A 27,874-nucleotide genomic window follows, 5' to 3' on the forward strand; every position below is an offset into this window, starting at 1 on the left:
ACCATTATTTAGTGACTCTTTACTAGACATTTCAAAAATAAGGAATAAAGACTATTATAAGCTAGAGTAATATTTGTGAGCAAAGTTTTCTTAAGAGTGTTCAAATAGCTTAGAAACACCCATTTATAGTCAAACAAGTCAATTTAGAACTTTAAAATTTTTAAATGAGATATAATTAACATAACATTGTGTAAGTTACAGGTGTACGTATTGATTTAATACTTTATATACTGCAATATGATTACCAACTGAGCGTTAGCTAACACCTCTATCCTGCCACATAATTATTTCTTTTTTGTGGTGAGAACATTTAAGATCCAGTCTCTTAGGAACTCTGAAGTATATACAGTTGACCCTTGAACAACATAGGGGTTAAGGGCACTGACCCCCATGCAATCAGAAATCTGAGAATAACTTTACAGCCAGCCCTCCATATCCACAGTTCCACATCCTCAGATTCAACCAACCACAGATTGTATACTATAGTATTTATTGAAAAAAATCCTTGTATTAAGTGGACCTGTGCAGTTCAAACCCATGTTGTTGTTGGGTCAACTGTCATACAGTATTTTTGACCACAGAACTTCTCTTCATTAAAGCAAATATCATTTATTAAGTGCTTACTATGTGCTGGGCAATACATACAGCACACACACACACACACACAATTTTCCATTATCCTCAAACAGCTCCTGATCTTTCTAGTACTAAGCATCCTAGCCATTTTGTGCAGTTGTAATTTTTAAACCAGAGACAGTTCTCTAAAAATGAGCTAACTGTTCCCCTAACCATGAGAACCTTTTTATTCAAAGACACAAGAACAATTTCTCAACGAAATTTCATCTCAATAACAAAGATAGAAGCTAGTTTCCTCATTATATTCAACCATCCCCTAGATGAACCCACTGCCCAATTTTTCTTCCACTATGGACTGACCCCAAGTCGCCATTTCTTTATGAAATCCTCTGAATGTCATTGTCAACAACAAAATCAACCGCCAATAACTCTCAACTTCCTCACAGAATATTCTTTCTCCCTCATTGCCTTACATTTAACCTTTTTCCAAAAGACATCTCTTTTCCTGATACCCTTCCCTCAAAGCTGTTTATTCTCCCATACTTGTTACTCAGTCAGAATTCATTTACCTCCACTGCCGCCACCAGATCATTGGTTTTCCACTAATGTGTAAAAATGTTTGCTCCTTTGAGATTGCTGTCACCTGGCTATACAATTCTTCACTTATGCCCTCTGCTGTCACCTACCATCTATTGCCAGCATCCTCTCTCAATCTCAGAGGAATTTAACACCTAGATACCAGTTTACTGCTCTATTAAATGCCTATATAGTTATTACAGGTGATGTCAATGACTCATCCAATAACTAACCCTCGAAGGTCTTGCCCTATTTAGCCCCAACTACATTCGTAATGCTCTTTAGTAGTTATTACCATGGCTACAACCTGGACACTATCACAGAGAAACTGTTCACCTCTGAAACCTATAATTCAAATAATTAATCTCCTACCACGACCTCCTAATCTTCTAATTAGCTATCTATCTATCTATCTATCTAATATTTCTATTACATGTGATCTTCACGTTTGATAAAAGCCAATCTCTTTTATCCAAACACATCCCTCAATGGCTTCTTCTCCACCCTCCTCATCTAGTTAGACTTCATGGTGTATTACTTAAACCACTCTCAAGCCAGCAGCCTCACTGTCCTCGCTTCCTTGTCTTTCCACTGTCATTCATCATAGAAATCCCTCTTGAATCAATCTAACAGGCTTCTCAGGAACTAGACCCAGGTAATAAAGAAAACAATAGAATTATAAAGACTGACTGTACTCCAAATAAAATCCTCTAATCTTAGCTACGCCTATAGCATGCTGCTCAGTATTTCTGTGTGTGAGTCATTCAGCTTCTTTTACTTATACCCAATAGCAAACATTCTAAACCTTCATTCTCTTCAATCCCTGCCACCAGGACCATCTCAGCAAAATGATACCATGTCCTCCTTCCAAGAAAAAATTCTATCAAACATGAACTACTGCTGCCCAAATGTTCTTTCCTCCAGCATCAGAGAAAAATGTCTATTCTCCTTGTTTCAATTCTAATCCTTCTACCTGTTCTCTTGATCCCATCCCTATCAGTAGATCCTAGAAACTTTCTTCATTAGTTTTTCTTTTTCCCTTATGTTCAACCTATTAGACCCTTTCCTGAGGCTTAACAACATGCTTGCTTCTCACAAACACAAAACATCCCTTGAGGCTTCATGACCTCTCTAGTTTTTCTCATATTCAAGTTCCTCATAACAGTAATCTATATGTGCTGATCCCTTTCTTACTCTCCATTTCACTCTTTTAACCCATGGATTAGGCTGCCAACTCCAATCACTCCTCTGAAACTCTTCTGGCAAACGAAACCAATGACCAGTTAATTACCAGGTTTAATGATACCTTTTCAATGCTCATTTCCTTTCCTTCTATCTTTACAATTGTTTGACCCTCGGTTTGACAGTCTCTTCTTTTGGCTTCTATGACTCAGTTTCTCCTGGTTTCCTCCATTTCTCCTTTGTTGGCTTCTTTAGCTTTGTCCAGTCCTTAAATGTCTTTCCCCAAGATTCTGGTCTTAGTTTGATGAACCAAATGCACCATTTAGTCCACTGGTTTCAATTAATATTTGTAAGCTGATAATACCATGCTCTACTGCTTATTCAGATTTCTAAGCCCCATACCTGAATGACAAATTGTTAGTAGACATTTTTATTTGGTCGTTTCAAGGCCTCTCAGGCTCAGCATGGCCCAAATTAAATTCAATTATCTATCTCCCAGGAACTTACTTTTCTCTCTTGAAAATCTAATGTGTACATCTTACTCTCTCTCTTCCTTCACCTCCAATCTGTTTCCAAAATTTGTCCATTTGTATCTTTGATCCTTCTTTTCTTCTCTAATACTACAAGTAAGGTTGTATGAAGTCTCACATGGACTACAAGTCTACTAATGGTCTCCCTGCATCCAGCCTCTTTAGAATTTAGCCTACATGCTACTGCCAAATAGATCTTTAGAAAACACAAATCTGGGCTTCCCTGGTGGCGCAGTGGTTAAGAATCCACCTGCCAATGCAGGAGACACGGGTTCGAGCCCTGGTCCGGGAAGCTCCCACATGACGCAGAGCAACTAAGCCTGTGCACCACAAATACTGAGCCTGCACTCTAGAGCCTGTGAGCCACAACTACTGAGCCTGCGAGCCACAGCTACTGAAGCCCGCACGCCTAGAGCCCAGGCTCCGCAAGAGAAGCCACCGCAATGAGAAGCCCGCACACTGCAACAAACAGTAGCCCCCGCTCGCCGCAACTAGAGAAAGCCCACACACAGCAACGAAGACCCAACACAGCCAAAAATAAATAAAGTAAATTAAAAAAAAATAAAATCTGTAAACTTAAAAAACAACAACAACATAAACCTGTTCATATTACTCACAGTTTAAAACCTTTCATTTATCCCCCCATGACTAAGGATAAAGTTCAAAAACCCTACAAAATTGGCTCTATAATCTGACTTCTTTATAATTCTCCTATCTTATCCCTTCCCATGCACTCCTCAAATCTGATGCTCCATCTGTGACAAACTAATTTGTTTCTGAAATACACTGTACCTTTGCTTACACTGCTCCTTCTACATGGAATGCCCTTTACCATCTTTCAAGATTCAGCTTTTCTATGAAGCCTTTTGTGAGCCACCACCCAGAATACAGGACCGTTCCATTCTTTGAATACTGTTCCATACCTCTCTCAAGGCACCTATAAAAATTTATTATACTTATCACAATGGCTGGAACATAGTAGATGCTCAATATTTGTTGAGTGAACTGGAATCTTCACTCCTCACATTTAAGTATAATTACCCTTTCTCATGGATTAAGAGGCTCAAGAGTTTAAAGAAGTGGTCCAGTGTAACATAAGTAAACACTGGCAGCTGGGAACAAATTTAAAACAAGTTTATCTAACTCCAAAGCCTGTTCTTTTCCCACTACACCAGCATTTCCAAAGATGTTTTAGGAGGCACTAGTTCTAAAAGATGTTAAGATGTTAACAGATGTTCCATACAAGAGTACTTGGTCAGATATGTCTAGGGAATACTGGGTTAAACAAAGTTAAAGGTAGTTTTTTGTTTCTATTCTAGGACTTCACAGTCCTTTAATGTGCTAATATACATTATTTCTGCCCCTACATCATCTTGATTTTACAGTGCACCATTCTGCCTTTTAAAAATTGCTTTATCATCCAGAAATCAGGCAACAGGTATTTAATGCCTATTTCCCATGTGCCCAATACTGTATCAAACAACATGGTAGATGTAAAAATAAAGACATGACCTCTTGCCCTCAAATAATCTAGAGACTAAATTATCATGTATGAAATTAGACATTAATTATCAGAAAAAATAGGACACCAGATAATTTTTAAAAGATATGTTGAGAAAGAGGCCATTTTAAAGTTTTTTGCAAAGGCATACAATGGGAACCTTCAATTCATGTGAATTAGGGTAGTTTTACTATTTGTCTAAACTGAAGATTCCCTACGGGGGGAAAAACCAAGCAAATGATAATAAAAATAAATTGTATTACCAAAAAAAAATCTGGTTTCAACTCACTCAAAATATTCAACAAATTCTACTTTACTAATCTAGAATATTGAAAATGCTTCTCAATTCTCTCCTGTACACACTCTAAAGATGCAGAAGTCATCCCAACACAGAAAAAATAATACTTTCCCTCCAGCCCAAAGTTTATCATCTAGCTTTTCAGATAGTTAATTAAACATAACCTACATTTATTTCAGTCACTAAAAAAAAAAAAAAAAATGCCTTTTAGAAGCTGTGTATTTTGGGGACTTCCCTGGTGGTCCAGTGGTTAAGAATCCACCTTCCAATGCAGAGGACTTGGGTTCAATCTCTGGTCGGGAAACTAATAAGATCCCACCTGCCGCGAGGCAAGTAAGCCTGTGTACTACAACTATAGAGCCCACATGTCACAACTGGAGAGAAGCCCACGTGCCGCAATGAGGAGCCCACACACCGCAACGAAAGATCCCGTGTGCCGCAACTAAGACACGATGCAGCCATAAATAAATAAAGTAAATAAATATAAACGAAAGAAAATATATTCTTTAAAAAAAAAAAGCCTGTGTATTTTTAACGAGGCTGAAAACAAACATAAAATGCTAACAAAAATATGCCAAAAAAATCAAACAGATCTTTTAAAAAGCCAGGAAAACGATTAATCTTTTAAACCCAAATTATGGTTAATGACTTATATTTACCATTTTTATTTGCTGGTGAAAAAAAGTTGAAGACAGGAGAAAATATGGTCCCCAACAATGTAGTCCTTGGAGGACTGCCAGAGGAAGGATTATCTTCTAATTTTCCATTTTGTTTTACATGTTGATTTGTCATTTCATAACTACCAGCTTCTAAGAAAGAAACAACAAAAATAGTTGCAATCTAGAAAACATGACTTTCATAAATGTGTTCTAAACCATTCATTATAAAAATAACTTTTTCCCTCAAAATACATAAGGAAAACTGATGAACATTAATGTTAAAAAGCTTATTATTTCAAGAAATCCTGAGGTAAATCACTTGTAAATCAAATGATCTTTACAACATATTTATTTATAATGGTTTATAAATGCTAAAATTTACTGAGTTTTTACAAAGTAGATTTATATCTGGAATTACACAGACTGAAAGTCTTCAAATCAACAGTGTAACAGAAAATGAAATAAAACTCTTTGTAAGTAAAGCAAGCAAGTTACAATATGAAAAACACAAATGCAAGATTTTGTCTTTGTTTATTTACATTTTGGGATGCTGCCTACTTCACAAAACTTACCCCCCAATCTATTTCTAATGAGTAACAGCTAAATAAATAGAGGCAACTAGTTCTACTGAAGCAGAAGACTATATATACAGCAGTGTCAAAAACTACTTATGGATATTGTGAGGCACCATTTCAGAGTAGTTAGGAAGAATAACCAGTTTTTTTTTTAAGTTTCTTACAAATAAAAGAAATTTAATGGGTTCTGGGAAAATATAAAATACAATTGTCTTAATAAATCATCCTTGACCCTCCACAACTTTAGCACATTTCTTTCCTTCTTTGTTAGTGCTCTTTTAACTTGTTTATCCCTTTTCTCCCTTATGGTCAATTCTAACAATGGAGATACATCACTGCATTAAGAGGAAAGAGGTAGGGAATTATTATTACTGCTGTGTTTAAAATAGTATTGGTTAAAAGGTAGCACTCCATGCTCTAAAGTGCTATTCTGTATAGGTTTCTCTGCTTGTCCATCTTTTTTTTCTCCTTTTTGACTTTGAGGAGCTTGTCAGCAATACAATAAGGTACTGATCTAGAACAGGATTTATAAATAGCAACAACACTATTGGCTTTTGGGCTGGATAATTCTTTGTTATGGGAGGATGTCCTGTGCACTGTAGGATGTTTAGCAGTGCCCCTGACCTTCACCTGCTAGATGCAAGTAGCAATCCCTCCACAGGTTGTGACAAACCAAAAAGGTCTCCATACACTGAAAAGCATCTGCTAGGGGACAGAAACACCCCTAGTTGAGAACCGCGGACCTGAGAGCTCCAAGCCCCCTCTATAGCTCTGAAATTCCATAATCCAGAAACAAATTCTTTGTACATATTTCAAATAAATTAAGTCACAATTATCACCGCTTTAAGAAATGAGTTTCATATACATTTTCATGCTAAACAGTATAAAGCTAGTTGCTCTGCCTTTGTCACTTTAATTCATCAAAGTAGATTTACATTAGGAAGGTAAATTTTTATTTACTTCATGCCACTAATATTTAATACAAAGGAGATTACAAAAATAAGGCAGAAATTGCTCAAAGTAGATTTTTAAAAACAGAACACAAACATGTCAAGTGAGAACTCTGCTTACACCTAATAAAGCAATATGTAAACATTAACAAACCTCCATTTACTTGACTTTTCCGTCTTACTCGAGATATCTGTTTGTTAGGCTTTTCTCCTGCTCTTGGTGTTGATGTGATCAAATTATTATCTATATCACGTTCAATTCTACTCCGTTTTGAAGGATTTTCTCTCTCTTCCTTAAGATATAAGAGGGAAAAACATGCATTGAACAGAGTCATTCTGCTTTACAGGTTACTTTTTTTTTTTTGCCACACCACGCAGCTTGTGAGATCTTAGTTCCCTGACCAGGGACTGAACCCGGACCCATGGCAGTGAAAGCACCGAGTCTTAACCACTGAACCACCAGGGAATTCCCTACAGGTTACACTTTTAAAATGATAAAATATGACACGTACCCCCATGTTCACTGCATTATTTACAATAGCCAATTTTATCCATTATCAATTGATGGACACTTAGATATGGTTGTTTCCATATCTTGGCTACTGTAAATAATGCAGTGAATATATATATGCATATAACACACACACACACACACACATATACATACATAAACAATGGAATATTATTTAGCCATAAAAAAGAATCAACTCTTGCCACTTGCAACAACATGGATGAACCTAAAGGGCATTACACTAAGTGAAAAAAGTCAGACAGAGAAAGACAAATACCATATGATCTCACTTACATGTGGAATTAAAAAACAAAAACAAACAAAAAACAAAAACAGCAAGTTCACAGATACAGAGAACAGACTGGTGGTTGCCAGAGGCAGGGAGGTGGGGATGAGTGAAATGGGTGATAGGCGTCAAAAGGTGCAAAAGGTTATAAAATAAATAAGTCGCAGTGATATAACGTACAGCATGGTGACTACAGTTAATAATACTGTATTGCATATATGAAAATTGCTGTGAGAGTAAATCTTAAAAGTTATCAGAGAAAAGAATTCTGTAACTATGTATGCTGACCGATTTTAACTAGACTTATTGTGGTAATCATTTTGCAATATATAAAAATACTGAATCAGACTTCCCCGGCAGTCCAGTGGTTAAGATTCCACGTTTCCACTGCAGGGGCACAGGTTCGATCCCCAGTTGGACAGCTAAGATTCCACATACCGTGTGGAGCAACCAAAAAACAAATTGAATCATGCTATATATCTGAAACTAATATAATGTTGTATGTCAACTATGCTCAGATTTTTTTTTTTTCTTTTCTTTTTTGCAGTACGCGGGCATCTCACTGCTGTGGCCTCTCCCACTGCGGAGCACAGGCTCCGGACGCGCAGGCCCAGTGGCCATGGCCCACGGGCGCAGCCGCTTCGCGGCACGTGGGATCCTCCCGGACCGGGGCACGAACCCATGTCCCCTGCATCGGCAGGCGGACTCTCAACCACTGCGCCACCAGGGAAGCCCAGATTTTTAAAAAGATAAAATATGTTGTAATATGCTTTCTCCTCTTTTTTCATATCCAGGAGAAACAAACAGAATTAATACCTAACAGTAGAGGAAAACAGAAAAAATCTGACAGTCGTAAGAGTATTTATTAACGTTATTACAATACACAAATATAATTACAGCATCCTCACAATTCAGATTCTTTCCCCAGGGTCCGTTAAATTTTCATGCTACTGAAATACTGAATCTCACAATGTGGTCTAAGTTTCCAGCAATTTTCCTTACTTTTAGAATTACTCAAGAGAACAGGGGTCATTTCCTTGAGCGAACCCCACTGGAATTTGCTGGCATTATCACATAGTCCCAAAAATGACACAAAATTAATAGGGCCTGCCACTGCCACACACCTAATGTCAATTCTCAAAATGTCCAAATTAACACTAAGGAGTCTACTCCTTAACAAAACTCTCTATTCATTTCCTTATATGGGGCAAATTCACATGACCAGTTTACACTATTTTTGCAATATAGACTTATCATAGTTTGACTTAAAGATTTTTTGACTTTACAGTGATGTGAAAGCAATATGTATTCAGTAGAAACTCTACTTAGAATTTTTAATTTTGGTCTTTTCTCGGGCTAGCCATTTGCAGATACTATACTCTCTTGTGATGCTGGGCAGCGGCGGCAGTGAGCCACAGTGAGCCACAGCTCAAAGTCAGCCACTTGATCATGAGGGTAAATAACTGACACACTTATAACCATTCTGTATCCATGCAACTATTGTTTTTCGCTTTCAGTATTCAATCAATTACATAAGACATTCAACACTTGTGATTTTGCCCAACTGTAAGCTAATGTAAGTGTTCTGAGCATGTTTAAGGTAGGCTGGGCTAAGCTATGATGTCCATCCAGTAGGTTAAGTGTCTTAAGTGCATTTTCAGCTTACAACATTTTCAACTTACAATGGGTTTGTCAGGACTTAACTAAAATATTATACTCCATGCAATAACCTGATTTTTCTCCATTTATACATCCATCTTCCTCATCTGTACAATTTTTCTAGAGTCATCATCACATAAGCAATCTTCTTCCATTACTGTAATACTGGCCTATAATTCCTTGCTGTTTCAATGAAAGTACCCAAAATCTTTTGATAAGGATTAGATTTTTCCACAACAAATAATAATACAGTATACTACTATGCATTTTCTGTAAGTTGAATATTATTATTTCTGAAACAAACCTTGGTATTGTAAATGGCCCAAATTACAATTCCCTACTAGGATCAAAATAGAAAAAAGATAATACTGTAAGTATCATCCAATACAGAATTTTACATTTACTCACCAGTTTCTCTAATTTTAGGTAGGTTCATCAAAACAATCTCATTAGCACAAAATAAAGCCTCAGTGATCCACAACATAATTCCTCAAATTTTTACTGTTTATTATTCCCCTGCATTTAAAAATGATGAATAGGAAGCCTCAAATCCCAAACACTGGATCTTTATTACAGGAGAATTATAGGGGCTCTTTTTATAAAGTCCTTCAAGAACAGAAACAATGCTGTAAAGCCTCAATACACTAAGCTCCAGCATTTTCTTGAAGTCTCTTAGTACATCTGGTATAATGTAAATACATACATACATTCCTGGAAACTTTGCACTCTGCAACCCTAAAAATAACAAGGCTTATGGGGAAAAAAATGGGTCCAGAAGGGTAGAGAGGGGTACATTGGGGCAGATCAGCCAATGCCCCTGTAACTCTGTAACCACAGCACTAAGAAAACCAATGATTGGGACCTCCAGAGATAACTTGCACACCCCAGTTAAGCAGCTAAGAGCAGCTGAAATGCTTCCTCAGAGCTTAATAAAAGGTATTAGAAGCAAAGAAGTAGAGGGGCTTCCCTGGCGGCGCAGTGGTTGGGAGTCCACCTGCCGATGCAGGGGACACGGGTTCGTGCCCCGGTCTGGGAGGATCCCATATGCCGTGGAGCGGCTGGGCCCGTGAGCCATGGCCACTGGGCCTGTGCATCTGGGGCCTGTGCTCCGCAGCAGGAGAGGCCGCAGCGTTGGAAGGCCTGCGTACCGCAAAAAAAAAAAAAAAAAGAAGTAGAAACAAGGGTTTATGGGAGCTGAGAATTGGAGCTTTAAGCCAGGAAGACTGCTAAAATGGACAAAAAAGGAAATGCAAACTGCCATATGAAAAGAAGAGTCCCTGCTAGAGCAGGGTGTACCTCTCTGAGAGGGAACCCCTTACACAGCTTACCACTTTTAATTAAAAACTCTGTGTGCAGTATAAAATTCTACCCCCATTATTCAGGATCTCCCTGTCCAGTTTAGAAAAAATCACGTATAAACCAAAACCCACCCATGTTATACTGAAACTACTTCCCTATTTACCAACAGTATATATAAGCTAACTGATAATATGCAGGTGCCCCATATAACAGAAAAGGTTATACTGTGGTCAATTGAGAATATATTCAAATACTTGAGCTTACATCTCTAAAGAGAAAGAGGAAGCTGTTAAGATCAGGATTCAAGGTCTGCAGTCATTGACAATAAAATTCCATCCTTCAGAGTAATGCATTCAAATGTCTGATGATGCTCCAATTCTGAAATGTGTCACCAAATCCTACTCTTCCTTAAACATTCAAGTATATAATTTGGGGACATTTTTGGATATAGTATGATTTTTAGAAGAGGAACTAGGAAAAACAAGATTTCTACATTACTGTACATTTTTAAAATTTAATAACCCTACAATGTCTTGTCTGGAATCCGTATTCTTCAAAGTTGTCTCTTAAGATAGGCTTTTAAAGGGAAAATCTTGGGAAGGTCGTATTCTTAAATCTCTGAATCTCAAAGGAAAAATACAGAGAACTAAAGAGGCAACAAAACCCCAAAAGCCAATTTACAACAAAAGCAGGAAACAAGGTTTCTCCCCCAAACTCCAAGCAGATGAGAACAAACCAACAGTCATAACACTGGAGTAACCATCTGTACCAGTGCAGAAGAAAGCAAAGGAATGCAACATGGCATGTGACACATCTGAGAACAGGAGAAGCCCCAAATAGCTAACAGGTAGATATTCAATTGAAAGCATGGCAGGCCAATTTAATGACAGCAGATGAAATAAGAGGCACTTTCCTGGTGGTCCAGTGGTTAAGACTCTGCGCTTCCACTGCAGCGGGTGTGGATTCGATCGGGGAACTAAGATCCCATGCGCCGCGCAGCGTGGCCAAAAAAAAAAAAAAAAAAAAAATGCACAAGAGAACAGACAAAAAGTATACCTTTATTTCAAAAAAGACAAAAAGAGTTAAGAAAGTGATACGACATATACATCAGAGTTAGAAAACACTCAGTAACAGAACAAAATAATTAGAAATGAGAGAAAAAAATTTTTGGAAATAAAGACCAAACTAGAACAGACATAAAAGTGAGTAAATAGAATAGATTATGCCTTTAAGAGAAAGAGAAGGTAAAATGGGGGAGGGGGGCTGGATTTTAAGACATCAAAATGTGTCAAGCACTGAATATGGACAAAGAAGATCCAACAGACAGAAAACAGTAGGCCGAGACGGAAGCCAAAACAAGAGCATATCAGAAAGTTTTCCTCAAATAAAATATCTGAAATTACATACTGAAAGAGTACACTAGTTTATTTATTTATTTATTTTTGGCTGCAACCACTGCGCAGCTTGTGCAATCTTAGTTCCCCAACAAGAAACTGAACCCGGGCCCTCGGCAGTGAAAGTTTGGAGTCCTAACCACTGGACCACCAGGAAATTCCCAGAGTATACTGTTTAACTAAAACTATCAACCCAGAAAAACAACTACCAAGATCCTAAACTTAACAGAATTTAAAGAAAACAAATCCTTTGGAGAACAAGGCAAAATCCATTTATCTACATAGGGAAAATCAGAGTACCATCAAACTGTGAAAGCAATGCTTTTTATGCTGGAAGAAAATGGAATAACATTTTAAAAAATCAAGAAGAGAAACTGTGAGACAAGGATTTCATATTCAGTAAAACAGATTTTTAAGCACAGAACTCAGATAATAGTGCCCATGAGTGCTTTGTGTGGCATCTACCAGAAAATGAGCTTTCAACAACAAAAATGACTACAGATCATAACTAGAGGACTGAGGATAAGCATTAAACATACAGAACACATGTAGAACCTGTGTAAGATAAATGAAGATTAAAAGATAGTATGTAGGACTTCCCTGGTGGCGCAGTGGTTAGGAATCTGCCTGCCAATGCAGGGAACACGGGTTCGAGCCCTGGTCTGGGAGGATCCCACGTGCCGCGGAGCAACTAAGCCCGTGAGCCACAACTACTGAGCCTGCGCGTCTGGAGCCTGTGCTCCGGAACGGGAGAGGCCGCGATAGTAAGAGGCCCACGCGCCGCGATGAAGAGTGGTCCCCGCTCGCCACAACTGGAGAAAGCCCTCGCACAGAAATGAATACCCAACACAGCAAAAATAAAGAAATAAATAAATACATACATACATACTTTATCAGACCACGTGTTGTAATTTAAAAAAAAAGATAGTATGTAATGGCTTCAGGCTCAGAATATATAAACTGTTAAGAAAAATTGGCAAAAGATAGTAAATATATAAATTTTTTAAATTGTTCACTTTAAAAACATTCTGAGACAGAAAAGCTGACAATTCATTTCCAGCTGATCTCCACAAGAAATAACAAATGAAGTTCTTTAGGCATAAAATAAATAATACCAGATGGGATCCTAAATTTGCAATAAGGAATGAATACCACTAAGGCAAATCTATGAGTAAATACAAAAGATCTTTGTGTTCAATATTTCTACTGTGCCTTTACTGTCTTCAACACTAACACCTGCTATAATCTCTGTAGTCTCATTATGATCCAATAAATTATTCTGAAGTCTCAAAGTTTTATTTTTTTCTCTCTCTCTATGTATATACGGAAACATAGTAAGAGTACTCGTTTTGCTTTGCAATATTATTAAATTTGGTTTTTAAAATTTCACCTAAAAGTTATTTTAGAATTTAGTAACTCTTTTTAAATAAAAGAAAATTTATAATTTATAACTAAGAATGGATTGTTGGATTGAAAAAGGGAGCTGGGCGACTTGTAAATTCAATCCATTACTGCAAGTGATGAAAAGAAACCGACATAGAATTCTCTAACTCATGAAAGGGGGGAATATACTCTAAGAAATAACTGAATGAAACTGTAAATTACAAATGAAAATATGATAAAACTAATGTCCCTTTGGCTGTAAAATTAAGTTGTCTTATGCAATAGAACATATTCAAATAGAATTATGGTGCCGATTCAGTTGCATTTGAGAACAATCATTCCGTTTTAAAAACAGAAACTCAATATTTTAAATGTACACATGAGATCTTTAAAAGCCAAAAAGTTATAGCTTTTCAAACTTAAATTACAAAACCCAATGAGATATCTTAAAAAGTTATCATATTGCATTGTTCAAAGAAGTGTACATAATTTATGAGAGGCTTATAAACTCTTGCACAGTAGTTTGTGCTGAAGCCTGCTCAATAAAAGTCGATAAAAGAGGGACTTCCCTGGTGGTGCAGTGAATAAGAATCCACCTGCCAATGCAGGGGACACAGGTTCAAGACCTGGTCCAGGAAGATCCCACATGCTGTGGAACAACTAAGCCTGTGCACCATAACTACTGAGCCTGCGCTCAAGAGCCCACAAGCCACAACTACTGAGCCCGCAAGCCACAACTGAGCCCACGTGCCACAACTACTGAAGCCCACGTGCGTAGAGCCCGTGCTCCATAACAAGAGAAGCCACCACAATGAGAAGCCCCCGTGCTGCAACAAAGAGTAGTCCCCACTCGCCACAACTAGAGAGAACACGTGCGCAGCAACAAAGACCCAACACAGCCATAAATAAATAAATATATAAATTATGAATCTGGAAGGTCTTACCTTCCAGATGAGTGTATGTTTTAAAAAAAAAAGTCAATAAAAGAAACAGGCACTTCCACTTTCTAATGATAAAGTAAATCACTGAATTAAAGACTTAACTGTAAATACAGAAAATGAGTTAAAATCTGGTGTGTTGAATTGTACTTTAGCCTTACTAATGTGGTTGGACTTTCTGTTTTGACTGTACTTGTCTGATACTAGTATCAACTAATCATCAAAAATTGTCTTTACTGTGAATGCATGGTAACAAACACAAGTGGTAAATTATTTTTTTACATCTCAATTTATCCTAGAATAACTTGTGCCAAAATTTGCAATGACTGTGCAAAAAAAATGGTTTATAACTACTGCCACCTTAGCACAAATCAAGGCACTGACACCCAATAGTTATTTTTCACTGCCATGCACCTGCATGGGGGAAAAAAAGCCAGCTCTACTTAGGAAGGTCCATGATGAATATGTGAAATTAATTAAATCTCAACCCTTAAATATGTGTTCAATTCTATATGACAAGATGGGAAGTACACACAAAGCGTTTCTGCTGCAAACTGTGTTTCCACAACTGTCTTGAGAAAAAGCATTTGTGTGACTGAATTGTAAGCTGAATTAGACCACTTTTTCTGATAGAAAACTATCTTTACTTGAAGTAGATTATTTTCTGAAAAGTGAACAAAGCAAACCTGTCACTTCAAGAAAAACTGATACTTCTTGCTGCCAACAATAAAATTTGAGCATTCAAGCAAAAACTGAGATGTTTGAAAACTTGGACAAAGCACCATGAGACTGACAGTTTCCCAATACTTAAAGATTGTTCTGTTGAGATCAGTGGGGTTGTTTAGAAATGTGATTTTTAAGTATTAAATAATGAACTATGTCAATGTGGACACATATGTGGAAGATCTACATAATTCACTGAACCAATATTTTCCAAATAATCAGTGCATGATGTTACGAAATCATATATAGATAAAAGATTCATTCCAAGCGCAAGACAGACCAATGAAAAGATCATTGTAGTGCTCTCAAATTCAATCTTGGAACAAGAACTTAAGATACTACACAATTTGTCAAGTTTTGGTATAATATCTGCAATTATCTACAAAGAATATTAAAATACTCTTCCATTTTCTAAATACATGTATGATTTTCTTTATATGCTTCAATGACAACAAACTACCTTCTATGAAGTTTCGATTAAAGAGGTTTATAAAACTGTAATGTCATGTTTCCCACTAATTTCCTTTTTGTCTTTAGAAAATAGTTAAAATATTATTTGTATCAACATGTAGGGTTTAGAATTATAATTTTGATATTTTCAAAATTCCTCAGTTTTAATATCTAATGAGATATATTGACAGATATAACCCACATAAACAAATGTTCTTTAGGGTTTCCAATCACTTATAAGAAGGTAAAGGATCCGAAGTTCAAAAGGTTTAAGAACCACTTGCTCAAGAGGGACTACTAATGAAATCACAAGAGAAAATTTTAAAAGTCACCCCCAACAAATGAGAAAAAAATTTGAGCTGGAAGGTGGAGCTGACAAGTGAGAGCCAAAGGGTCCAGAGTTTCTTTGGGGAATGATAAAAGTGGTCTAAAATTGACTGTGGTAATGTCTGCGTAACTTTGTGCATATACTAAAAGCAACTGAATTTATACCTTAAATGGGTGAGTTTTATGGTATGTGAACTGTATCTCAATAAAGCTACCATAAAAAAACACACATATATCATATAATCCAGCGATGCCAATCTTAGTTATTTACCCACGTTTAACCTAAATATATGCCCACATATGGATTCAAGACCGAAATATTCATAGCAACTTCATTCATGATAGCCAAAAACCAGAAATAATCCAAGTGGATAACAAATTATGACATGTGGTATACTCATACAACAGAATACTACTTGGAGTACAGGAGAGGGAGGGGATAAATTACGGATACATGCAGTAACATAGATGAATCCAAAAACTTTATGTTGAGTGAAGGAAGCAAGACATGTTATATTCATAGGTCACTCTAGAAAAGATTTATACAATCTATAATGATAGAAAGCAAATCAATGGTGTTTAGGGTGATGCTGTGAGACTGTCTGCAAAAACTCCAAGGGTACTTTTTGGTCATGGGTGTACAATTCCGTTAAAATTCATGAAAACATATACTTTAAATCAGTGTGTCTTATTGTGTTTCATTATACCCCATAAAGTTAATTTTTAAAAAGTCAACATAGGAGAAAAAGTGGAATTCTAAAAGATAACTAGTTCATCAAAAAGAAGGCAGGATAAGAACAGAGTAACAAATAACAAATGGGATAAACACAGAATAAATAACAAGATGGGAGACGTTAAACTCAGCCATATTAATAACTACATTAAATGTAAATAGACTAACCATGCCAATTTAAATATAAATACACGGTGGAAAAAGGTGTATCATGCAAATGGTAAGCAAGAAAACTGTGTGGCTTTATTAATATTAGGCCAAGTAAACCTCAAGGCAAATAATATTACTAGAGATAATGAGGGACATTTCACAGTGGTAACAAGAACAATTTACACCCAACAATCATAAATGTGTATGCACCTAACAGAGCTTTGAAACACATGTAGCAAAACTGACAGAACTGAAAGACAAGGTAGACAAATTCACAATTAAGAGTTGGAGATTTAAAATAAGACACAGAAAACTGGAGTATTATCAACTAACTTGACCTGGTATTTATAGAACTGCACTAACCAATTCCAGAATATGCATATTTTTTCAAATACATAAGACATTCACCAAAATAGTCTATATGCTACAAAATATCAAGACACCAAAGAAATGAAATCATACAGAGTATATTCTTGGATAACAATAATATTAGATTAGAAATAAACAATTAGAAGATATCTAAGAAATGCCCAAATATCTGATCTGGAAATTAAATAACACATTTCTACATAATCTATGGGTCAAAGAATAAATCACAAATAAGGTAACAAAAATATAGTCAGGGGACTTCCCTGGCGGTCCAGTGGTTAGGATTCCGTGTTCCCAATGCAGGGTGCTCAGGTTTGAACCCTGGTTGGGGAACTAAGATGTACCGCATGACACGCCCCCCCCCCCAAAATACACACACACACACACACACACACACATAAAATCAGAATGTGCGGGAAAGCAGTACTCTGAAAATCATAGCTTTAAATAGTTGACTTAGAAAAAAATTAAGGTGTAGTATTAATGACCTAAGCAAGGGGCTGGCAAGCTACAGTCCAAACGCCAAGTCCAGCACGTTGTTTTTGTATGGCCAGCAAGCCAAGAGTAGTTCTTATATTTTTAAATGGTTGGGGGCGGGGGGGGAGAAAAGAACGATAATATTTTATGACTCATGAAAATTATGATGAAAATCAAATATCAGTATACAAAGTCATGCTCATTCATTTATGTATTGTCTACAATGGAAGAGTTGAGTAGTAACTGCAATTACAAACAATATAGTCTGCAAAGCCTTAAATATCACTTATCTGAAATATTCACAGGAGAAGTTTACTAATTCCTATTCTAAGCTCCCACTTCTATGAGTTAGAAAAGTAGAAGTAAACCAGATAAAGTAGAAGAAAATATTAAAAATAAAAAGCAGAAATCAATTAAACAGACACTGGAAAGAAAAGAGAAAATGAACAAAGACAGATGTTGGTTCTTTGAAAAAGTAATGAAACTGATAAAGCTCTAGGAGCAAAACGGATCAAAACAAAGATAAATCATAAATTATTCACATCAGGAGTGAAAAGAGGAACATACCATTACAGATCCTGCAGACATTATTAGGTTAATGCAGAAATACTGCAAAGACTTTACACCTAAAAATTTGACGACTTTGATGAATAGACAAATTCCTTGGAAAACACATGACCAAAACTGAAGAAGAAATAGAAAAGCTAAACAACCCCATATATATTAAAGAAATCAAATTTATAATAAAAGCTATTCCTTAAAGAAATCCCAGTCACATTCCAGAAATCCCTCTCCAGAATTCATCAGTGCATTCTACTCATAATTTAAGGATGAGATAATACTTAGTCAACACAAGTTCTTTTAGGAAAAAAAAGCAGCAGAGGAACAGTTCTTGACTTGTTTTATGATACCAGAATAATCCTGATCCCAAAATCTTAAAGCATTACAAATCAAAACTACAGACCAAAACCCTCATGAACACAGATGTAAAAATCCTTAAAACAAACCCAGCAGCAAATCAAATCCAGCCATACAAGTTTGGTTTTCCATTCAAAAAAATTTATGTTCTACTCCACATCAAAAGAGGAAAATCTGAAGAATATCTCAATAGATACAGAAAAGTCTTTGATAAAACTCACCAACATAATAAAATCTTATAGCAAACTAGGAACAGAAGGGAACTTCCTCAAACTGATAAAAGATAACTACGGAAAACATTTCGCTAACATCATACCTAATGTAAACAAACTCTCTTCCCCTAAGATCAGTAACAAGTGTTTGCTCTCACCACTTCTACTAAACAATGTACTAGAGGTCCTAACCAATGCAATAAATGAAGAAAAAGAAATAAAAGGCCTAGAAATCAGAAAAGAACAAGAAAATTATGGTTATCTGGTATATGATTATGTATGTATAAAACACTATGAAATCTTAAAGAATAGAATGATTAAGTGAATCTAGCAATTTCACATAGTACCTGGTCAATATAGAAAAATAAATTATATTTATATATATTAGCAACAAACATAAAGTAAAAACTTTAATGTATTACAGCATTTAAAACAGCATTGTAAAACATCAAATGTCTAAGAATAAAACTAATGAAAGGTGTGTAAGACCTTGATATTAGCAGGAAAAAATTAAGAACACCTATATTAACATAGAGATATATCACAATCATGAAGTGGCAGACTCAATATTGTTAAGATGTCCAGTCTCACTAAATGATCTACATGTGATACAATCTCTATTATAATTCTAGTAGGCTTTTCTGGAGAAACAGACAAGCTAATTCTAAAATTTACATGCAAGGGGACTTCCCTGGTGGTGCAGTGGTTGGGAATCCGCCTGCCAATGCAGGAGACACAGGTTCGAGCCCTGGCCTGGGAGGATCCCACATGCAGCGGAGCAGCTAGGCCCGTGCGCCACAACTACTAAGCCTGCGCTCTAGAGCCCACGAGCCACAACCACTGAAGCCCACACGCCTAGAGCCCATGCTCTGCAACAAGAGAAGCCACCACAATGAGAAGCCCACGCACCACAATGAAGAGTAGCCTCTGCTCGCTGCAACTAGAGAAAGTCCTTGTGCAGCAACAAAGACCCAATGTGGCCAAAAATAAATAAGTTAATTAAAAATAAAAATAAATGGTAAATTAATCTAGCTGTTAAAGAACTCATCTAGAAAGACGTTCTTTTACACAAACAAATGAGATTTAACTTTGGAAGGAAGAAAATTCCCAAATATAACTATGAAGCTTAGTAATACAAAGGTTAAAGAGAACAAAGTTTTCATCTAATCATGTTTTTCACACTAAGGAGCACAACCCATCAGTGGATCATAAAATCAACTTAAAACATGAAAATCACCTTTAAAAGGAGAATAAGAAACAACAGCATAGAAAAGAAAAATCAGAACACATCAAGTATGTTAAGGGTGAGTTTTGTTTCATATGTATGAATGTAGTATATAAGATGTTATTTCTTTCTGTGGATCATAGTTAAAAGATCTAAAAACACTGATTTAATGTAACAGGAAACTGATGACTCCTAACTATGACAGTGTAACAGTATTTAGGTAACAGAGAAAAAGACCATTTTGTTATGGGAAAACTCTAGAAACCACCTATTTAGAAAGGAATAGAGAGATCACTGGTATAAAGCAAATATATTTTAGTTGTGAAGTCTTCTTTCACTTCAAATATATATTAGGAATCTCATCATGCTAAAAGCAGAAAGACTGAGTATGAACACTTCCTGAGTACTCTGACAATTACATAATTCTGAAATGAGAGAAGTGGTATATCCTTGAATCATAAAATCTAGATCTGAAAGACATGAGAGATTTCATTCATTCTATTACAGTCTGAGTTGTGTTCCCTAAAATTCCTATGTTGGAGCTCTAACCCCAAAAGCCTGAGAATGTAGTCATACTTGGAGACAGGGCCTTTAAAGAAGTAATTAAAGTGGGATCATTAGGATGGGCCCTAATCCAAATATGACTAGTGTCCTTACAAGAAGAGGAGATTACAAAACAGACAACACATACACCAAGTGGCAACCATATGACGCCACAGCAAGAAGGTGACCATCTGAAGTCAAGGAGCGAAGCCTCAGAAAAAACCAACCTGGCAACACCTCATCTTAGATTTCAAACTGCCAGAACTGTGAGAAAATAAATTTCTGTTGTTTAAGCTACCCAATCTGTGATATTCTGTTATGGCAGACTATTACGTACCCTAGTAAACTAATACACACCTCTTAGATGAACAACATATGTTTAAATTATCTAAATACTCTCATGGCTAATTTATGCCAAGTTAGGACTAGAATACAGATTAAAACTTATAAGGAAAATAAAAATAGGTCAGTGAGAGTAAACTGGCAAGAATACCAGCAGCCATTCAAACTGGAAATCATACAGTAAAGAAGAGCAAAAAAGTTGGCCCATATGCAGAGACCAAGTTTCAAAAAGCCAGATTCATAAGACAGGCATGAGAGCAATGTCAGACACCTTAGAAGAAAGACAAGTCAAAGAAAAAAGCAAGAAGACTTGTCTATAAAGTTCAATTCTAACCACATAACTTTAAAAGTCCAAAAGAAGAGAAAGGAAAGGTACCAAAGAAACCAGTGGCTGCATAGGGAGTTATCTAGCTAACTTGGATTTTAAAAGGACACTTGTAGAAATAAGAGAAGCCGTCTATCATCCAGTCAGAAAGACTGAAGACAGAGGATGATGATACATGCAAAAAGTACTAGGGAAAAAAAAATTTCCTAGAAGAAGAATAAGCCTCAAGCTTTGAGCTGATGATAGAATATAAATAAATGACAAAATCAGCAGCATAGAAAGACTCAATTCTTATTTACTTTCATCAAGAAAGTTTTCAATCCTTACACAAGACAGGTGATGCTATAAAGATATTATCTAGCTACTTTGAGACAGAATGGTATAGGAAAAAGAGCACAGATATCAGAGTCAAATTGTACCTGGGTTAAATCCCAGCATTGTCACTTACTGGAAAGGCAGTAGTGCATATTGTTAAATAATTGACAACAATTACTATAGAAAAACCCTGAGTGTTTTAATTGACATGGGCAAAAATGTGCTGACCAACAAAGAAGATCTAAAACTACTAAAGGAGAAAAAAGAAAGCATGACATGATATATGATATAATATAATATAATGCCACATTAGTAGAAGTATGTCCAAATCAACGGAAATAAATATGAACAGAAGTCAGAAGACATAGGAAAAACCAATGTTCGCTTCTGGTTGTTACCTTTCATGAACAACAGAAAAGGGTGACCAAGGTGGTGATCTATATCATATATGTCATATAATGAAAACTAGAAATATTTAGCCAGGACAGTGACTGAGGGTTTGTACTTGCACATGAAGAAAAAGAACCTATGAAAAAGTAAAGGGTACGGGCTTCCCTGGTGGCGCAGTGGTTGAGAGTCCGCCTGCCGATGCAGGGGACACGGGTTCATGCCCCAGTCCGGGAAGATCCCACGTGCCGCGGAGCGGCTGGGCCTGTGAGCCATGGCCACTGAGCCTGCGCGTCCGGAGCCTGTGCTCGGCAACGGGAGAGGCCACAGCGGTGAGAGGCCCGCATACCGAAAAAAAAAAAAAAGTAAAGGGTAGGTATATTTTCTTCAAGATAAGGAAGAACTTTACAACATTTAGAAGTGTTCAGAGAATGAACTGACATATAGTGATGTTCTCATCAACAGGGGCTAATGATAACCCATACGGAATTTAAAGATTCAGGAATTCATGTTTCTGGAAGGAATTTTATCATTGTTATACAATAATACTAGAATACTTCTAGGCTCATGTAAATTAACTCAAAGAAACTTAAAAATTACATTTAAAATTAACAAAAGAAATTTTACTTATATTATTAGAAAAACAAAATAAAACCACCAAAACGAAAAGGAAAATTCTAACACAGAATACTTCTAAACCTTGGCCAATGGTTCACAGTAACTAGGCATTTTTAGTTCTATGATGACAAAAATCTATCACTATGAATAAACCGTCACATTGATTTATTTTTCTACTTATCAAAGTGACAAACTTACATTATAATAAGAAATTTATCATATATATAATAATCCCAAGAAAGAACATAAGAGTAGGCAACAGTGATAACAAAATCTACATACAATGAATGATAATAACATTATCATTAATGCATTAAAATTTCTCAAAATGCTTTTCCACCTGTTTGCCATCTAATCTGAAAACAACTCTGAGGCAGACAAAGCAGTTAGTATTAGTCCCATTTTACTGTCTTCCTCAGGCTAAGAGGGGCAAATGCCTTTCCTCAGATCATTTAAGTTGGTCCAGAGTATGAAGTATGAATCTAGAGCATATGACTCCTGGTCAGTGTCCATTCTTTCTTTCTTTCTTTCTTTTTGGCTGCGCCACATGGCTTGTGGGATCTTAGTACCCCGACCAGGGATTGAACCCGGGCCCACGGCAGTGAAAGTGCCAAGTCCTAATCACTGGACCGCCAGGGAATTCCCCATTCTTTCTTTAATAACTTTTGTTTTCTCATCAATGAATAATACATTTTCATTGTACAAATGTTAGAATTCAGATAGATAAATCATCTCCCTAATTAGACAATGTATTAATATTAACAAGAAACTTTAACTTATCTTTGAAATGAAAAAAAAATGGAAGTAAAAGAAATAATTCAAGTAAATAAAAAATTTATTTTACTTCCCATAATTCTAAGTTGAGAAAACAGAAGGCTAAGTGGATCAGTTAAGTAGAATAAATAATGTTTTCTTGACTGACCATTAAATATTTTACATGTCAATACTCTTAACACCAAAATGTAGACACATTCCCTTAAATAGGGCTCTAGCAATATTAGATTTCTCATCTTTACATGCTTAAAGAAAACAACCTAAACTTCATTTTTAATGATATAATTAAAAGGTAAAACCATTACTTTGGGTGTGCTTCCTTTAATGAATTTTTTAATTGAAGACAACAAGCCAGTTTCATTCTTCGGTGGTTTTTCTCCTCCTGAAGGCAGGCTATCATCAACCTCTGAATATTTCCTCTTTGCTCTGGCAGTGCGTTGTGTTTGGATTTGATTTGATTGCTGAGAAGCTTTCCGTGTTCTCAGCCTCATCTTTTATGGGTGCCACATGTAAAACTATAAGAGAAAAATAATACAGGTTATTAAAATTAAACCTAGCATACCGATATGTGCCCAGCTTATATAATAAAAATATCTTGATTAAAAAGAAGTCTAGGTCTATAAGGGACTGAAATAAGAAACTGACGTTTTATTTATTTATTTATTTTGGCCATACCACACATGACTTGCGGGATCTTAGTTCCCCAACCAGGGGTTGAACCCAGGCCCTCAGCAGTGAGAGTGCGGAGTCCTAACCATTGGGCCGCCAGGGAATTCCCAAGAAACTAACCTTTTAATTGAAACGTGTAGTGCTTTGAATTTTATTACATTCTCCCAAATAACCTTCCCACAACTTCTGAAATATTATATCCTATGATCTAATAGAGCGTGCATGTTCCTTCCAGGGCACTATGCTGCCTCCACCCATGCTGACCTTATCATTCATTTAATCACTCATTCATTCATTCAACAAGTATTTATTGGGCACTTACCACATTCTAGGCACTGGGCTAGGTAAGTGCCTAGTAAAACAAGATAGAGAAGGTTTTTACCCTCTGGAGCTTACAATGTAGTGGAAAAAACCCTTAGTCAATGAATGAATTAATCCCAAGAGCACAATTCTAAATATCAACAAGTATACAAGTATCAATAAAACAAGAATGACTGGATCATTTTGTGGTATTTGATGTTACCATATGTAATGATCTTTTTTTTTTAAGTGTTCAATTCAGTAACATTTATTAATTTGCGGTGTTGTCCAACCATCACCATTATCTATTTTCAGAACATTTTCAATCACCCCCAGAGAAGACCCCATACCTATTGGCAGTCAATCCCCATTTCCCCCTGCCCTTAGCCCTAAGCAACCACTAATCTCTTTTCTGTTTCTATGGATTTCCCAATTCTGGACACTTCATGTAAGTGGAATCACACAATATATGGTCCTGTATAACTGTTTCTTTCACTTAGGATAATGTTTTCAAGGTTCATCCATGTTGTAGCATGTATCAGTACATTATTCCCATTTACGGCTGAGTAATGTTCCATTGAATGGGTAAGACTACATTTTGTTTATCCATTCATCTACTGATGGACATCTGTGTTGTTTCTACCTTTTGTTAAGTGTGAATAGTGCTGGAGTGAACATTCATGTACAAGTTTCTTTTTGACCACCTGTTTTGAGTTTTATTGGGTATGTAACCAGGAGTGGAATTGCTGGTTCATGTGGTGATTTTATGTTTAACATACTGAGGAACTGCTGTTTTCCACAGCAGCAGCACCATTTTATATTCCCACCAGCAATGTACAAGGTTTTCACTTTTTCCGTATCCTCACCAACACTTGTTACTTGTTTTTTTTTTATTATAGCCATTTTAGTGGGGGTGAAGTGGTATCTCATTGTGGCTTTGATTTGCATTTCCTAATGGCTAATGATGTTGAGCATCTTTTCCTGTGCCTGTTGGCCATTTGTTTGTAATGATCCTTTAAATACTAAATTCACATCAGACAGAAAATATGAGGCCATCGATTTGAACTCTCTCATTTCACTGATGAGAAAATTAATGGCTGGCAAAAATTGTCCCAAGACTTAGAAGTAGTTGAGAACATTCCCTGAATTATAATCTGTGAAACAGAATACAAAAACTACTACACTAATAATTAAGAGATATTAATTAGGTCTAATCCTACTTCAATCATAGCTAAGCTATAGCCACTTAAATATTTTTTCACCTGTATAATGAATACATTATTTATCTTACCATCTTGACGCTCAAAATGAAAAAGGAATTAGAAAAGCTATAAAGTGCAGAGAAGAGTAAAACTACTCACAACAGTGAATGCATTAGGAAAAAAGTCTAACCAGATAAGCACTCTAAACTCCTAAAGGTGAAGAAATTCTTGGCAAAGAGTAGGGTCTTCGCAGACAAATTAGGAAGCTTAAGAAGTCGTGTCTTGGGCTTCCCTGGTGGCGCAGTGGTTAAGAATCTGCCTGCCAATGCAGGGGACATGGGTTGGAGCCCTGATCCGGGAAGATCTCACACGCCATGGAGCAACTAAGCCCGGCACCACAACTACTGAGCCTGCGCTCTAGAGCCCGTGCGCCTAGAGCCCATGTTCCGCAACAAAAGAAGCCACCACAAGAAGCCTGCGCACCTCAACGAAGAGTAGCCCCTGCTCACCAGAACTAGAGAAAGCCCGCGGTGCAGCAATGAAGACCCAACAGAGCCAAAAACAAAAAACAAACAAAAAGTCATGTCTTTAGTAATGCAACACAACAGTCACAGAAAAAAAGTTAGGACCCCTCCCTTTTTTAACATATAGAAACTACACACACACACACACACACACAATCTACTCCAACAAAAAAGTCCCAACCTCAAAGGCTTCACCAGAGGAGTCCTAAAATATCTTTCCGAACAACCATTTGTTTTTCATCACCAAATAGTGTTCAGTTTTAAGTTGTCATCCCCAAATAAAACAAATACTGCCTTTTCTCCTAAAGAGTCAATGTTAACTTCTAAAGGGATTTACTCAAGGTATGTATTATTTACTTAAATAACTCTATTTACAGTGTATAAATTTTGTCTTAATTCCTTTGTTCTTCAGCACAGCACTCCTTAAAAAGGAAAATTCCCATAAAGCAAATGCATGGGGTAATTTTTCAAAAAGAAAGTTATTTGTATTCAATTTCTTTAAAAATCTGTAAATTTTTTTTAAATATTTTCAAAAATACCTACGGGTGAACCTATCTTAAACCCAGAATCTTTAATGGAAATTTAAAAATTTTATGAAATAATATCTTCATATAAAGTAGGTCTTAAAAGACTAAACACATATAGCTAGTTCAATCCAAGGGGTTCAGCTCATTAAAATTTAAATATTGGTCACCTGCTACCAGTATGGTAATAAAAGGATAAAAATGATACCTCTTCCCATGAGAATCAAAAAGTCTAACAGGTTAAGGATAGATACACATCATAGTGTATATATAAAATGCTAGATCACTCTTCATGGAGAGTGAAGATTTTAGGAAAGCTTAGGAGAAAGGTCCTCTGAACTTAAAAATAACCAGTCACTGGAAAGAAAGACAAGAGCATTTAAAGAAGGAGGCTGAAATATAGAGGGTTTTAGTCCATTCCAATAATGAGTTGTAAAAGGTATACTTAATAGTTATAAAAGGGCTGGAGCAGTCAAGCCCTCATGAACTTTTGAAACTGACCATCAAGACTAAAATCTTACAAAGTATGTTCCTTGACCACAATTATAAATCAAAAACAAAAGAAATCTTAAATAGTACCATATACTTGAAATTTTTTAAATTTATAAATAAATCATGAGTCAAACAAGAATTCACAAGGGAAATACAAAATATTTTGTAATGAAAATTAACAAAAAGAGAGCACATCAAAATTTCTGGGATGTAATAAGCAGCACTTAGAGGGAAATTATAAACATACATGTATCTAACAACAGAGTCCCCAAATATATAAAGTTAAAATTGTCAATCAAAGTGAAAAACAGGCAATTCAACAAGAGTTGGAGGCTTTAATACTCCACTTTCAAAAACGGATAGAATAACTAGACAAAAGATCAATAAGGAAACAGAAGACCTGAACGATTCTTGAGACCTAAGAGTCATATACATAGAACACTCCATCCAACAACAGAATACACATTCTTCTCAACTTACAAATGGAATATTCTCCATGAAAGACTACATGTTAAGACACAAAACAAGTCTCACCTTTAAAAGAACTGAAATCGGGTCTCCCTGGTGGCACAGTGGTTAAGAATCCACCTGCCAATGCAGGGGACGTGGGTTCCAGCCCTGGTCCGGGAAGATCCCACATGGTGCAGAGCAACTAAGCCCATGTGCCACAACTACTGAGCCTGCAATCTAGAGCCTGCATGCTACAACTACTGAAGACCACGCGCCTAGGGCCCGTGCTCTGCAACAAGAGAAGCCACCACGATGAGAAGCCCGCACACCACAACGAAGAGTAGCCCCCAGTCGCTGCAACTAGAGAACGCCTGCACACAGCAATGAAGACCCAACACAGCCAAAAATAAAATAAATAAATTTATAAAATAAATAAATAAAATAACTGAAATCATACAAGTATATGATCTCCAACCACACTGGAATTAAATTAGAAATCACAAGGAAG

The 27,874-nt window shown here is 36.4% G+C and overlaps 1 protein-coding gene across 2 annotated transcripts in view; it reads right to left on the bottom strand.

Annotated features, from left to right (window-relative positions):
- Positions 1 to 27,874, bottom strand: part of CTDSPL2 (CTD small phosphatase like 2) — a 71,202-nt gene that overhangs the window by 29,161 nt on the left and 14,167 nt on the right. The window contains exons 2-4 of one of the 2 annotated variants that reach the window (XM_022587213.2): positions 23,511 to 23,720; positions 7,002 to 7,140; positions 5,323 to 5,469 (exon numbers count right to left, since the gene is read on the bottom strand). In XM_022587213.2, the coding sequence (XP_022442921.1) occupies positions 5,323 to 5,469; positions 7,002 to 7,140; positions 23,511 to 23,696 (472 nt within the window). In that variant the 5' untranslated portion in view covers positions 23,697 to 23,720. Of the gene's footprint in view, positions 1 to 5,322; positions 5,473 to 7,001; positions 7,141 to 23,510; positions 23,721 to 27,874 lie in introns of both variants that reach the window. The other variant, XM_022587212.2, reaches the window with a different exon arrangement.

The sequence above is a fragment of the Delphinapterus leucas genome, chromosome 2, assembly GCF_059928025.1.
Source record: "Delphinapterus leucas isolate spDelLeu-1000000601 "Yukka" chromosome 2, BTC_Dleu_Yukka2, whole genome shotgun sequence".
Lineage (NCBI taxonomy): Eukaryota > Metazoa > Chordata > Mammalia > Artiodactyla > Monodontidae > Delphinapterus > Delphinapterus leucas.